Source organism: Cyanidioschyzon merolae, chromosome 18, assembly GCF_000091205.1.
Source record: "Cyanidioschyzon merolae strain 10D DNA, chromosome 18, complete genome".
In the NCBI taxonomy this organism is placed as follows: Eukaryota; Rhodophyta; class Bangiophyceae; order Cyanidiales; family Cyanidiaceae; genus Cyanidioschyzon; species Cyanidioschyzon merolae.
In genome coordinates this window covers 379,726-394,087 of record NC_010144.1, presented here as the reverse complement: position 1 = coordinate 394,087, position 14,362 = coordinate 379,726, and the positions used below count along the sequence as shown (strand labels likewise).

The 14,362-nt window shown below is 56.6% G+C and overlaps 6 protein-coding genes and 2 non-coding genes across 8 annotated transcripts, besides 1 other annotated feature; 3 read left to right on the top strand and 5 right to left on the bottom strand.

The window, feature by feature from the left end:
- Positions 1-444: 444 nt before the first annotated feature.
- CYME_CMR157T lies at positions 445-3,063 on the bottom strand. The gene has a single exon (XR_002461608.1). It is a non-coding gene; the product is annotated as a hypothetical transcript (transcript).
- On the bottom strand, positions 708-1,517 carry CYME_CMR158C (mitochondrial Mn superoxide dismutase; the record flags this gene model as incomplete). Its single annotated transcript, XM_005538387.1, has 1 exon — positions 708-1,517. One exon carries the CDS (start codon positions 1,515-1,517, stop codon positions 708-710), a length of 810 nt encoding a protein of 269 aa, XP_005538444.1.
- Positions 2,698-4,743: a sequence feature (possible transcribed region).
- A 187-nt stretch (positions 4,744-4,930) lies between these two features.
- CYME_CMR154T lies at positions 4,931-7,658 on the bottom strand. Its single transcript, XR_002461607.1, has one exon. It is a non-coding gene; the product is annotated as a hypothetical transcript (transcript).
- CYME_CMR155C (similar to TATA element modulatory factor) lies at positions 4,972-6,912 on the top strand (the record flags this gene model as incomplete). The annotated part of the gene is made up of 1 exon (XM_005538386.1): positions 4,972-6,912. The coding sequence occupies one exon, from the start codon at positions 4,972-4,974 to the stop codon at positions 6,910-6,912; it is 1,941 nt and encodes a 646-aa protein (XP_005538443.1).
- A 487-nt stretch (positions 7,659-8,145) lies between the features above and the next one.
- Positions 8,146-9,108, top strand: CYME_CMR153C (similar to BEL1-related homeotic protein; the record flags this gene model as incomplete). Its single annotated transcript, XM_005538385.1, has 1 exon — positions 8,146-9,108. One exon carries the CDS (start codon positions 8,146-8,148, stop codon positions 9,106-9,108), a length of 963 nt encoding a protein of 320 aa, XP_005538442.1.
- A 744-nt stretch (positions 9,109-9,852) lies between these two features.
- Positions 9,853-11,448, top strand: CYME_CMR152C (homeobox protein; the record flags this gene model as incomplete). The annotated part of the gene is made up of 1 exon (XM_005538384.1): positions 9,853-11,448. The coding sequence occupies one exon, from the start codon at positions 9,853-9,855 to the stop codon at positions 11,446-11,448; it is 1,596 nt and encodes a 531-aa protein (XP_005538441.1).
- Positions 11,449-12,264: 816 nt separating this feature from the next.
- CYME_CMR151C (cytochrome b5) lies at positions 12,265-12,699 on the bottom strand (the record flags this gene model as incomplete). Its single annotated transcript, XM_005538383.1, has 1 exon — positions 12,265-12,699. One exon carries the CDS (start codon positions 12,697-12,699, stop codon positions 12,265-12,267), a length of 435 nt encoding a protein of 144 aa, XP_005538440.1.
- A 931-nt stretch (positions 12,700-13,630) lies between these two features.
- CYME_CMR150C (60S ribosomal protein L21) lies at positions 13,631-14,119 on the bottom strand (the record flags this gene model as incomplete). Its single annotated transcript, XM_005538382.1, has 1 exon — positions 13,631-14,119. One exon carries the CDS (start codon positions 14,117-14,119, stop codon positions 13,631-13,633), a length of 489 nt encoding a protein of 162 aa, XP_005538439.1.
- Positions 14,120-14,362: the final 243 nt, after the last annotated feature.

Genomic DNA, 14,362 nt, shown 5'->3' with positions numbered 1-14,362 from the left:
ATGATCATCGGTGCCTGCTGGGCACGAATTCGGATGGAGTGCGGACTCGGGTCTCGCGGACAGCCCAACGCCCGCCATACGCCCTCAGCACGATACATTTGCGCATGACGGGTGCTGTGGGCGGTTTCGTTTTCGTTGGCGGTGTCAGCTACAACGGACAGAGCGCGTCTGGCATCTCCCTGTCACCAGCGCATGATTCCCAGCTAATGCGCTGAGCGGGCGCACGTGAAGGACTCGTCACGAGTGGCGGGTTTGGGATGTCCAGGTTGCGTGGGTTGCACCCGCAGACCCTCACGCTCTATTCGGATATCAGCGTTGTCTGCGTTGTATCGTCTACCAGCGTGCCGCTTCGGGGACGGCATCAAGACAATGGTATTTCATTGAGGACGAATATCGATGCCGTCGTCTGCGTTCCGCGGCAAACTCTTGGAAAGCTGGCTAGAATCGATCCGTTTATCGACGAGTGTCGCCCAGCCGGCGCTTCACGGCGAATGACGCATCCCTCATGGCGAAATGCACGGGCTACCAGAAGCGACCGCGGCTACCGAAGAATGCCGCTCGATCATCCCGCTGCCGATATGCGGAGCGCAGGCGGTTTCCCACGAACCCAATCGCATCGAGGCCGATCGACCGACCGACCGATCGACCGACTGACTGACTGACTGACTGACTGACTGACTGACTGACTGAGCCTCTGAGGGGTCCCTTCATGCGATCGCAGCTTCGTAACGCTTCATGACATCTTTCCAATGGATGACCTGCCAGATGTTCTTCAGATATGCTGCGCGATCGCTCTTGTACTGGAGATAATAGGCGTGCTCCCAAACATCAATACCGAGGAGCGGTGTGTAGGCCCCTACGACGGGATCCTGATTCGACCGAGTGATGATGTCCAGTCGCCGCAGGTTCCGATTCAGGGCGAGCCAGGCCCAACCGCTACCTTGAATCCCAGCTGCGGCAGTGTTCATCAAGCTCATGAAATTGTTCAGGCTACCAAAATCGCTCTCTATGGCTTTCAATAGGGGTGAATCTTTATCCGGGAGCTCGCCGCCTCCCTTCCCGACTGGAGCCAGATTCGTCCAAAGGATCGAGTGATTGAGGTGGCCCCCTCCGTTGAATACCAGTGAAGGCTGCAGCGAAATGAGCGTTGGAACGTGGTCTGTACTGTGTAGCGTGTTCAGTGCGTTGTTCAGGTTTTTCACGTAGCCCTGGTGGTGTTTGGTGTGATGCAAACGCATGATCTCTGCACTGATGACCGGCTCCAAAGCGTCATAATCGTACGGCAAGTCAGGCAGCGGAATGTTGGCATTGGCGGACCCAGCCGTCGCCGCTACCGCAGCAGCAACGGAACTGAGTGCGCGCTGGGTCCCAGCGACGTCTGTCTGCGTTGCAGGGTTGTCTCGCTGGCTGCTGTGCATCGAACGACACCTCAGGTTGATCAGCGGTCTGCCAGTAGACGCTTCTGGCAAACCGTTGCGGACGCGGATCCGCGACAAGAGGCGTAAACTTCCCCACATGAGCGTCGAAGCTCAAGTACCTGCTCCCAAAGCGCACGATCAAACACGTTCAGCAAGCTAGTTCAAAAGCAGATTCTGTCTGGGAAAGTCACTGGCTCGGAAACGTATTACCTGTGCCTGTATAGATGATGATCGACGTACAAGGAGTGCAAGCTCTAGAACCTACTCCTAATGAGCAACAATGGTATGTTTTGCAGCGGCAAGCGCCACTCGTGTGTTGGTGCGATCGGTGTGGCGAGCCACCGTCCAGACAGACGATCGGTGTATAGACTTTCACTTCAATAGTGTTCCGTTACCAGATGCGTTTCATTAAAAATGACTTTTCTCGGGTTATAGAAGACGCGTTCCCAGTGTGTTCAGTTGAAGAAATAAAAAGTCAAGGGGATAGGTATTGATGCCTAAATCGGGGATCGTGGATGCACTGTGTCGCTGGCTGCTGGAAAACAACGAATAAGATCCGCTCCTCGTCAATCATCCAGCGAAACGGGGCAAATGAGGACGAAAAAGAATAAGTAGGGAAATAGGCGGGAAAAGGTGTTTGTTGGGCTGGACGACAATGAGACTATAGTGGAACAGAGTGCGCGAGTTCGAGGAATTCTTGCACTGATGAGTTCTATCAGCGGCAGCAAACGCATCGGATTCGTGTACCAGGACCTCAGCGCTGTCATCAATACCAGGAGATTTGTGGTGCTGAAGACGAGACCCCCGGGGCTGACGAGATACAAGTTTGTGGGGCAGCCTCTCAGGCTCGAAGAGTAGAAGGAAAAGCTGGAGCAGATAGCAGAGGGTCGGTCAAAAAGGCCGGGAGACGTCAGCGGGTGAGTGGATATATCTACCGTCCATGGTTGTGAACCATTTTCTGTTTCACTGTTCACGCCAGTACCAGATAGAACAGATCCACTGATAAAGACGTACGCACCGAGGTTTTCGTTTCGTCCTATTCTTATGCGCACCAGCGTTTGTGGCCTCTTTCCCCAAGAATGTTTCCCTGTGTTTCCTCGAATCTCCGGGTGTAAACACGCTGGTCTCCCCTTTGCCGCCAGCTCCGTCGATAGCAGTCGATGGATATAGGTGGTGGTGTTCAAATCCCGGTGTCGTAGCTGCCGATTGTTGTCAACGCATGCCGTGCACTGGCAAAAGTTGTGATCGACGTTTCGCCTGCCACTCTCATCCTTTCGCCAGACAACCTGGAGACGCCCTTCGCAGAGACGACACGTGGCTGCGTTCAGGTCTAACGATATGCAGACCACACGTCTTCATGAGAAGGCTGCCCTGTGGCGCGTCAACGCTTGCGTCATCGCTCGGTACACGCTCGTGGCAGGCACTGCAGGCTATCCTCGATACCCGCCTCGCGTCTCTGCGTCTCGTGCCGTACTCTACGATCAGGGGCTTCCTCAGGGCGCTCCCAGCGTCGAGGACGCTGTCTGCTGGGCGTGGAAGCGCACGCTGGTCCACTCGATAGCGGGTTCGTGGAGCGCGATGTTTTCCATGATGCACCAAGGCCTCGAAGGCGACGCCAGACCAGGGAACAGGTCGAGAGACTCCCGTCCGACAACGCTCGCCTCATGCAAAGCGATGCTACACGCTCCACTGGATGCGATCCCGTAGATGAGTCAGGTCTGACTCAGAAACCCTCTTGCGGGCAAGCGCAACCGACTGGAGCATCCTGGAGCATACGCTGTCAGAGGCGTCATGGTACTGTAGAATCCCGCGTAGACGACGACCACAGAAAAGCGAGAACCTGTCTTTCGAACACATTCGATCTCTCTCATTTGACGTTACAGGTTGACTGAATTTGCGGTATACGCTGGTCAACAAGCTGCCAAGCAGATGACACCGATTCTCTTTCGTGGTCGGTGCCGGAGCGCCACATGCTCCGCCCACGAGCGACCTTGAAACAGAGAAATCGAATACTTGGAGCGTGTGTGATTTGAGCATGCTAAACGTAACGAGAGGGGCAGGCTCGAAGCTTCATTGTATGAACTCGGGAATGGTATCGGTTAATTTTGGAATTGGTTTCCAGCGGCATCGCGAGCTATCTCGATTCCGATGGCATGCGGAAATGCAACGGTGACGCGTCCAAGGAGCCTCTCGGACGAGACGACTCCGGATCCTGAACCGACGCGTGCATTCGTAAGCCGCTGTTGCTCCGCTTCGAATGTAGCGGATGTACACCGCATGAGGCTGGGCGAGAAAACGACGGAAAAGAACCGAGCAAGCAATGCAGTTTCGCATTTCAATCTGGCACAGCCGCAGCCACTCCTATTGGAATGATTGCAAGTACCGGCATTGTTGCTTCTGCAACGATTCCGGTTGCTGCCTGTGCTTGTGCCTCCTGGTAGCACCACATCTCCGAGGCCGTGAATGACACGTTTCCGAGTTGCCTGATTCCGTATGCCTGGATTGTTCGTGTGGCATTATTCGCGTTCGCTGCTGACGCTGGTGCGTGGATTTCAGTGACGCTGCCGGGGAAGCATTTCGTGGAAACCCGATCCTTTTCGGAGGAGAGGACGATTCTCATGAGCGCTTTAAGGCTCGGGAACATAATCACCAAAATTCTTGATACGTCCTCGCGTTCGAATCGAGAGCTTCTCCCTCAGGAACCCGCTTAGCTTGCCTTCGTTCCCCGTCGTTTCTCTGGGTGGCCACGGGTCCACAAGCGAGCCATGAACAGTGTCCGTTCGTTCTTTTCCGCATTGAGACTAATGCATGCGAACGCGCCTCTGCAGACCAGGGTACACTGGCAGGTCTCCTCAGGTTGCAGACAAGTGCATCGTATGCTTGCGCAACCGCGCGTACGAGTTCAAGTACTGCGCGGGCCATGCTGGACTCTTGTTGGGTCCAAAGCAACCTGGTGCACAATCGTCCTCTGCACTGGCTTCCTGCTTAGCGCATCAAAGCCACTGCTGGTGAATCGGGAAGCAACAGACGCTGACGAAATCATTCCAGATGAAGCTCCATTGCTTCGGTATGGTTCGCTGCAAAGCGATGTGTACAAACTGCTGCGAGCATTCTTGGTTCGTGTGTGTCAAACTTCGGCAATGCAGGTTGCGTCTGCCTCGACTTGTACCCAGCAGACCGCCTCAAAATGCTCCGATGACTTTTCCGAGACTTGATTTTGTGTACCCGTAACCACGGAGTGTCTACGCATACGGTGTTGATGCGGGTTGCGTATATTCGGCAAGTTTTCTTCGATCAAGATTTGCTCAGGTCGTATTTTAAAAAGACCCGTTGAGCTTCACCATGATGGCTCAAACCTTGATACCTCTGTACTATGCACATGGCACCGCGTTCGGGAGTCAACTGAACCAGGAGAAGCAGCGCTTGTTGCCGCTGCTGTCTGCAAGTGCCAGTGCGCACTGGCATCCTCACATAGCACTTTACAGGTTCGCGTCTTCGCGGAGGAAGCAAATAGAGTTTATTGGTTCTAGTTCAGCGTTGGGCCACCTGCTGGATGCGACGAGCAGTTGCTGACGAGGAGGAATGGGAAGACGTTGCTGCGCCCGAGATAACGGAACCCGCGTTGTCTGCAACCGCAGAGGTGCGTGGACGTTCACCGGAAGCGTCCCATGAGCAGGATTCTGGCGCTTCGTTCGACTCGAAAACGCTGCGCAGCGAGACCGATGATGCTTCAAGAGCGCACGTTCTTGCTGCGACCGGTGCTGAAGAAGGCCACAGTCCGCGAACTGATGCAAAGGAGCGTGACTCTGGAGCGGGCAGCTACGGTTCGCAGGTCGGACCGGGGCGGCTCCCGAGTCCACGCCCTTCTTTGGAGGCCGCAGAGAACGCACAGGAGCTATATCAGGAAGCGCAGCGTCTATCCAAGCTCGTTTACGAACGAGATCAGCAAGTACAAGCCCAGAGAAAACGTATACGTGAACTCGAACGTCTTGTCGACTCGGAGCGTAGCCGAGCGAATAGCACTGCACTCCAGCTGCGAAAGGAGGAAGAGCGCGTTCAGGAATGCCAGGCTCGTCTCCAGGCACAACTGGCGCAGTTGAAACAAGCAGAAGAGCAACGAAAGCATTGCGAGCAGGAACACGTCCAGCGGTCTGAGCTGCAGACGCTAGAGACTAGACTTCACGAGCTCCGCGACGAACACGAGGCCGAGCTGCGAAGCCTGACTAGGCGTCTGGCCATGAAAGCGCAGGAACAGCTTGAAATAGCCAAGAGTGAGTACAGGGATCGGCTCGAAGTTCTGCAGTCCCAGCTCGAACATGTGAAGGCTCTCCTCGAGCGAACACAGCAGGAACAGGGGCGGCGAGAGCGTCAGTGGCGCGAGGAAGTCGCACAAGCTCGTGCGCATGTGTCTGAGTTGGAACAACAGAATGAAGAGCTCTCCAGGAGCGTCTCCGAGGCGACGAAACCACTCATGCGACAAATTCAGGTACTGCACGAACAACTCCGTCAGCGTAGTGCCGGCGAAGCGACCATCCAAGAGCGGCTCGAACAGCAGGTTCTCCAGATCCGAGCAGAACTGGAGGCAGCAAATGTAGCCCGAGCGGCATTACTCGAAGAGCATACGCGACTCGACACACGTGCACGCGAGCTCGAATGGAAACTCCGTGACTTTGTCGCCTTGGGGTCGACGCTACGCGAACAGCGCGTCGCTGCGGCAAAAGTGCTCAGCCAGATCCGCACGTGTTGCGCTCAGCTACGCAGGACCCTCTTCACTTTTCGAGAAGACTGGTTGCGGCTTCAGCGTGCTTATGAGTCTGAGGCACGAGAAACCGCCCACGCTTTGGGCGGCTTGCGGAGAAGGCTTCAAATCGAACGCAGGCAGCTGATGACGACGCCCTCTCTCTGCGAAGCCGTTCCGACAGCATCGCAAATGCAACCTGGTGAAGCGTCGGCAGTGCAGACAGTTCGCGACACACCAACGGCCTCGTTGGTGGCAGGGGAAACACTTGACAACGTTTCCGCGCCCGAGGACGCAGTGGACGAAAGGCACAGTACGCCTGGCTCTTCAGTAAGTGCTGGAGAGTTGCTGCTTTCGGGCTCGCTACCAAACCTCGTGCAGTGGACGGAAGTTCAGTCGCACCTGCGTCACCGCGCGAATGTGATTCGCAGTCTCCAAACGGAACTTATGCGACGCGAAGACATTATTCAGAACTTGACGAGCGAGATGGCACAACTTAACGAGAAACTTGAATCACAGGCTGCCCAAGTGAAGCGTCTGGACGATGAAATCCGGCGGATGCATGAACGCGAGCAGGCCCTTCTCGAGCTGCTCGGGGAGAAAGAGGAGCTCGTCCAGGAACTGCGCGAAGATATCGCTGATATGAAGGGCATCTTTCATGAGCAGCTAGAAGAGCTTGCAAGACAATTGGAGTCCGCTCGTACAGTTGCGTGCCCTGCAACGTCAACGACAACGAACCCCAGCTCAGAGGTCTAGCGGGCAGGATGCGTCCTCGAGACCGGCAAGCCCCAGCGCGTGGTACGGGACGGTGTGCGCGCACCCCTAGGGATGCCCTTGCGAATCAGGAATGCTCTCGTCCAGTTCTGCGTATATGTGCTCGCCGGGCATCTCTTGCTGTTTCGCGCGGTTTCCCCAAACATGTTCAAGCCGCTATCCATCATTTTCTGAAGCTTCCGTGAGCGAGTGCATTGATCTCACGACCTCGTGCTCTGGGACCCGGGGCCCGACCTGCGCAGATCGCAGACCAGGACACGTGTAGTATAATGCGCTTGCAGATGCTCGGGAGACTGGCAATCGCGGGTACCAGGTCAGTACTGGTTGCTCGAGTGCATGCCTACAGCACCCGCCCGATGACCATGAGATCGCTCTGCTGCTGATGACGCCTGGTGGCCCGAAGACAGCCCATCAAAGCGACCGTGAGCAGGGCATTCCATCCTATGCATTTTGTTTCCGTCGACGTGCAGGTTCTGTGCGCACGACGACGCATGCGTATGCGTGCAGTTCTGAATATCGAAGACGCACGAGGTATACGCTGCACTGACAAGTACGCTGGGAGACGTAGCGGAACGTTCTCAGAGGCGAAACGCACCCGCTATTGCCGCATGCGTGACGCTTCGAAGAATCGCCATTCGGACACGTATGCCTCTACGGGACACGTGTCCCTGTATATAGGCACGCACGCACGCACGCACGCACACCTCGGATAGGAGCCTGCAGCGCACGCTGGTGCGGCAAGCGGCATCATCCGCAGTGCAGCGTCCGCGCTCCAGGGCGTGATTCGCCAATCAAGAAACTAGAACATTATAGAACAATTATGGATGAATATTCCACTCGCCTATAGCGTTCGCGTCCGATCGCCGCGGCGCATCGATCGCGCCCGTCAGCGTGGCCCGCGGAACGGTCGTCATGCACGCGCGCTTGGCGCCCTCCGTACGCGGGTCGCGCGGATCAGCTGGAGCGCCTGCTGCAGCGGCTGTGTGGATGCCGCTGGGGGTATGCCCTGGTAGCCGCTGCGAGCAGGAGAAGGGATTCGGGCAAGGGTTGTGAACTGGTCATCATGAAAACGACGTCATCCCAGAGCAATTATGATCATGATGATGATGATGGTGGTGGTTAGTGCATGGTCGACAGCGCTCACCCGCAGACGGAGTGGTCAACTCAGTAGTCAACTTGACTGCTGCCGTCAAGCGCTGGTCAAGCGAAACCCTCATGACCTACAAGACGAGAAAGTCGGAAGACATACCGCGGAAATGGGATTCGAATCAAGTAGCAGGATCTGTAACATCTGCTCCAGCGCAGCCCGGTCTGCGTTTTTCGTCCAGAGAAAGCGAGGTCTGTGACTGGCAAGCGCCGAGCCATGTCGAGCACGCGGGAACAGGTGGTGCATTCGACGATGACGGCGACGCTCATGTCGAGGCTGCGCTCCTGTTTCTTGGTGAGCGAGCATTGTGCTCTGCGCCCGGGTCAGCAAACTCGGATGACTTTCAGCGCGATGTGATCTGTTACGAAGCTGGGGAGTCGGCACTTGCAGGCCAGAACCTCACCGAATGCAAACACTCCGCCCATGAGGCTGATGTTGTCTCCATTCAACGCGGCCGACTGCGTCCATGCTTCTCGGCGGGCGCAGCTTCAAGCTCTGCGGTCGAGCCCAGTCGCAACGGTTTCGACGGACGCTCGACTGGGCGCCTCGGGACTGCGGAAACGACACCACTGCCCAGGGCATTGCCGATCGAGCGCCTACGTATCTGTGCGGGCACCAGTGTGCTCCACGAAGGCGTTCCTTGCTGGGAATCTCCGCGTGCCGCTGGAGTGCATCGGAGCACGGCATGCCCGTCATCGACATGTGCGTGCCCTGCCTCGGGACGACCGACTCCGACCACACATATACTGAGACGAGACGCTTATGCGAATCGTTCGATATCCGGTGATCAAACGACTCCGCTGAGAGCAGCGCTCTCGCAAGAACCTGCTCGGGCGAGCTCGCGCCGAAGAACCCCGCTTCCGAAGCATGCCGTTGCTGTATTCGAAGCCTGGGCCAGAGCGCACTGGGATCACCCGTACCCAAGTGACGCGGTGAAGGTTCAGTTGAGTGCCCAGACTGGTGTGTCTGTGAAACAAGTATCTAACTGGTTTATCAACTTTCGAAAACGCTCATGGCACGGCCGGCGATAGAAGCTCTGCGAGCATTCGCGTTGTAAACAGTGTTGGCGTTGCGGCTCGTCCATGTCCGCTTTCGCTTTTGACGCTTTCGCGAGGAGGCGTGGGCATCGTCGACGGGCTCCCGAGTCCAGGAAACACACTGGTGAGCCGCATCAGGTACACCATGCCCGGGCAGTACCTGGGTTTCAGCGTATGCTGAGGGTGCTGCGCACTTTGGAACCGCAGTTGTTGCGGTTCATCTGGATGGCGATTCTCGTGGGCACCAGACTCGCTGAAAGACCTACTCGAACAGCTGGTCCATGAAGCGAAACGATACCTAGACCCGCATATGACGAGGCGAAGTTCTTGTTCGCTGACTGACTGGGTCCGTTCGTGGACGCAAAAGCGTACTGCCAGTCGCGGGGGCGGTTCGCGGTAGAGGCAGCGAAAACGCTGTCATAGTGTTTGCGCTCGAGTAGCGTGCAAGCAAGCAAGCAAGTTATGATTTTGTCATAATAGAGGCAAGCAAGTTGGTAAATACATGAGCGCACTCGCGAGCAACTTCACCGATACGTCAGGTTGGTCAAGCAAGCGTTCGACCGCTGACCCGCCCCGGTCAACGCAACGCTGCGTTCGACACAAAACCGAAAAACCGACCGACCCCGAACCTCGTAACCGCACAGCCCGAACGCTATGTAGAGGAGAAGGATCTCACCAAAGACTTGATAGAACCTGAACGAGGCGTGTGGAAGCGGCCCAAGGTACGAATACTCGGAAATGACTTTTCCGCCAAACTTTCTGCAAGGTGGCCGCTTGAGTTCTCGGGCGACAACCCGGAACCAGCGTCCTAGTCGGCACGGTGAAATGCAGTGTCGTTCACAGTCGTCAGATACGAGCAACTGGCTAGAGACGCTCTGGCAGCTAGCGACGTGTCGCGTGTACCCGCAGGCTACGGCAGACACTGCCTCGGCGTCGACGGCCTTGCTCTGGCTCACGATACCGAGCGCAGTGAACTCGACTGCCGACTCCAGACACCCCGCGTCAAGTGAAGCGCGAGTCCAACAAGCAGCTGCGGAAAAACTAGAGGCTCTCGTCGAACACGTTATTTGCAACGGTGGACTCCTGAGTGTCCCGTCGTTCGATCGGACAACAGCCGCAGAGGCAACGCCAAGCATCGAGAACCTCCGGGAATGGTTGCTCAGGGGTACGCTTCCTCGTCGAATGCTACGGGCGCTCGCTTCCTTGGCGACTTGCGAGCCGCGAGAGGCCACCTGTTTACTGCTCCAGCAACTCCAGCAATGCAGCGAGCATGTCCCGTTGGCGTCTGTGCACGTCTCCGGTGCACTGGTTGAACTCGTTACCGCCTTGCAACAGCTGATTCGTTTCCGACTCAAGTTCGAGTCCTGCTGCCAGTGTCTTCTCCAGATGCACGAGCGTGCTTGCCGAGCATATGCCGTTTCGCGTGCTCGCGATGAAAACGATCCAGGGACAGGCACGCCTGGGCATTGTTCTACGTCTTCGATGCCAGTCGTGACGGAGCATCTCAGTGCATCGACACAGCGCTTTGTTGAGACGGCCGACTCCTCGGATGCTGCACGCCGAAGCGATCGAAACGCGGTAGCAGCATCTGGAGCAGCGCTTGGTTTACGGATACCGTTGCCGTGGCATGTCGAAGCTTTCGGAGACGCTGCCAACGACGGAGAATCGTTCTGGTATGAAGACGTGTGCGATGTCTATCGGGGAGCGCTTGGCACTACGGATGCATGCTTCCATGGGTCCGCGGTACAGCGTCTACCCGCTGGAGCCACATCTGCTGCAAATCGTACGGGGTATCTCGGGGGCATCCATGCAACGGAATTCAATGCTCGCAACCCGGAGCAAGGAATCCTCCGGCGGCCGCTTTCGAAAGCGCTTCCATCGTCGGCTGTGGAGCTGTGCACTCCGCGGGAAGCTCCCGGCTTGGATGATGAGCGCTCAAGCGTAGCATCCCAGATCTCAGAATCTGTTGATCAGAAGGATCTCGCGCAGCAGCAGCAGCTGACGATCCCGCCAACCAGATCGCGTACTGCTCGTGCGTTCTTCAGGACGGTACTTGCTCGCTACGGTGAGGGGTTTCTGATGGAGCAGCTGAGCACGGGCTCTGGGACGGGCATGGTTGGTAGCGAGCGCCACAAACTCTCGCGACACGCTGAAGCTATCCTCATCCAGCATTACGAATGCGTCAGCATCTATCCATCAGCAGCAGAGCGTGAGCAGTTAGTCAACAGTACAGGACTCACTCGCAAGCAAATCTGTTGGTGGTTTTCGAACCGCCGAATGCGAGAGAAACGAGGTCGCCTCGGTTCCAAGCGATATATTCAACGAGCGCTGTGAGCGCTGACGTTTTCGCGAACGCACACGCTGTATGCTGGCGCGTGACGCACACCGTTTGTCACCGTTTGCGCTGTTTTGCTTTCGATTCCATGCGATAGTAGCCAATGAGGCTCGAAGCGGCCTTCCGCACACAGCACCAGAGCAGGGACATGGCGTTGTGCACGCCACAGGTGCCGACCATAGGCTCGGCACTCGGCGAATCTCTTGAACGACTCATGATCTCCGACCGCAACGCTGATCTGTGGGTTCCCTGCAACCCATCGGATCGGACTAGGAGTCGTGCACACTTTCCTGACTGCCGTTTTTTCGGAACTGTGCATCGAGTCGGTTTTTTCGAATTCCATGCATCGATCCGACACCATAAAAAGTTATCTCGCTGCAGCCCTGCCGCTGATCCGCTCGACTGCATGCTCTACGGAATCCATACAATAAACGACGTTGAGCGCTCTTGCGAGACGGCTTGTGTCGGCTTCGAGGTTCGCCTCTGTGTTCCTCTCGTTCGCTTCATTTCCGACGACCAGTAGCATCGGTTTCCATGATATGTATTGATCAGTCGCAGCGATGGAATGGCTGGAATACGAACCTTCGAAAGAACTTCCTCATGGACGCGTGTTAAGCACAGCGCTTCAACGAAAGCGACAAGCAGGGCGTCGACTCGACAGAGGACGCGACCAGTGCATGATCCCGGCTCGTTCGAAAGCAAGCGCATCCCCCGTGAGCGGCTTTGCCAAGTCACGCATGCCGTTTCCTCTAAGTGCTTGCGCTCCAGAGCCAGACGAAAACTGGCTAAAGTCGTGCTTTTGAACCGGACCAAAGTCACTGCTTCAAGTCGCCGATATAGAAATCGGGTATTATTTCGTTAACCTTTTCTGGGTGCTGGTCTCCATGGAACCCTGCCGAAGAATCTCGCCCAGCGTTGCGGAAGATGGCGTCACCGCCAGGATGATGATCGACGTAACTCGTAACGTCGTAGACGCGTCCGTCGATGATGAGCCAAAGCGATTCGCGTGTGCAGTGTCTACTAACCTCCTCTGTGGTGTACACCGTTTTTGTTCGTGTTTCGGCTCGGTTGACCGCGATATTTGCCGCCTGGTGGGTCACCGGTTTCGTACTGGCGACGTAGGCAGGCTCGTTGCGTCGTTCCGGACGCATCCCAGGCTGTCTCGCGGAACGCTGTCGCTGCTGGTGTCGCACGAGAACCACCAACAGTACGAGCGCTATCAAGCCCGTCCAGAAACTCAAGACGGACATAGTCCTAAGCTTCAGTGGTCGATGAACTGTTCCCTGGCTTTGAAACTAGTCGACGTTTCGTAAGTTTTCGTGTCTGAACCCTGAAGTGCCAGCAAGTCGATACCGCAGATCATTGGCGCTCGGTGGGAGCGCCAATGATCTGCGGCTGTCGCTGGATCTATGGAACCTCTGTCCTCGATGCGAGGACTAGTCCTGGTTCAGTGCAACCCAAAAGCGTCTGTGAAAGTAGGTTGGTTGCTTCCCTGCCTGTCGCCAGCATTGGCGCATCCGAAGAATACCTGTTCCATGAGTCGATCTGCGATGCGAGAAAATCCCAGTCTCTCGACTGCTTGCTCGCTGGCTGGCAGGCTTGCTCCCAGTGCCTCGAGTCGATACGCAGGGTGCATGAATGCTCCGGCTGGCGGTGCTGCACAAGCACTGGTTGCTTGCATGCAAGTAGGGAGCAAGCGTCCAGTTGTACAGAGAGATATCGAGGTTCTCGGACGAATGCAAGCTCGAGGTACGTAACCGGTGCGTATGGCGTCCCAGAACAGCAAGCGGTGGATAGATGTTGTCGCGGCACCTGTGGAGCGCTTCCAGTGCCCACTGGGAGCGAGTCTTCCAAGCGTCGCGTATCGTTTTATGCTAGCGCAAGCAGACGACGACTTTGGGATCGTGAGCTGTTGCAGAAGAGCCCGGCACGACCTATTTCGTTTTGGAAATGCACAACGATACTGGACCAAGATGCGATGATCATCGTTTACCTGCGAAATATACGACCAAGAGTCCGTTTGGATGAGGTCTGCGCTTCGTCATCGATTCGTTCTCGAGCACAGACTTGCCGTTTCGCGCATACTCAAGCTGCCGCTTACTCTTTAGAAAACGCACAAGTGTAGTTGACTTGAGCGGTGTGCACGGCCACCGGTGCGGTGCCAGGTTGCAAGCACGACGTCTAGCAGATGAACTCATACGGCTTTGCTTCCAGGTGCTTGATACCGCCTGCACCCACTTGTACGACACGTGCAGGTCGCGGGCCAGCAGGCTGTCGCTTCTCGTGTATAACCTTGGGCTCGCCGGCTGCTCGTGCAGCTCTGCGCGCAGCGTCCCGGGCTCGCACGAGCGCCTTGAAAGCCTCCTGACAGCGGGACGGTCGCACGTGTTCAACCCGTACGTGAATGCGCTTCACTAGGATCCGCCCGTTCACCTCCTTATTGACCTCGACCCCGATGGATCGCGGTGTTACATCGAACACGCGCCCAGTGCGTCCGTGGTAGAACTTGTGCGGCATGCCCTTGTGAATCGACGAGTCAGCTGCGATGTCAACGTACTCCCCGACTTTGTAGGTGGTCAAGTACTTGGAGGGCAAAGGTTTCCCATGACCTCGAAACGGTTTCGCGAACTTGTCGCGGGTGTTACTACGCAGTCCATGTGAGCGCACCATGGTCCCTTGCACCAGGTCCCGCACCAGCAGAGCGCTTCCCGCAAGGCATCCTTCGGAGAACGACGCAGCGCGCAGCGACGCCGCAGCGAGCGCCGTCACGGATCCGCGTCGATCCTGGAAATCATGGACATTCCGATTGGTGCAAATTGCAGGGCGGCGCGGCGTCCGGCAGCAAACTGTTCCCCGCATGGGATCGATAAGTCCATATCTGTTCCAGATGAGAAAAAGGGACACGCAAGCGCT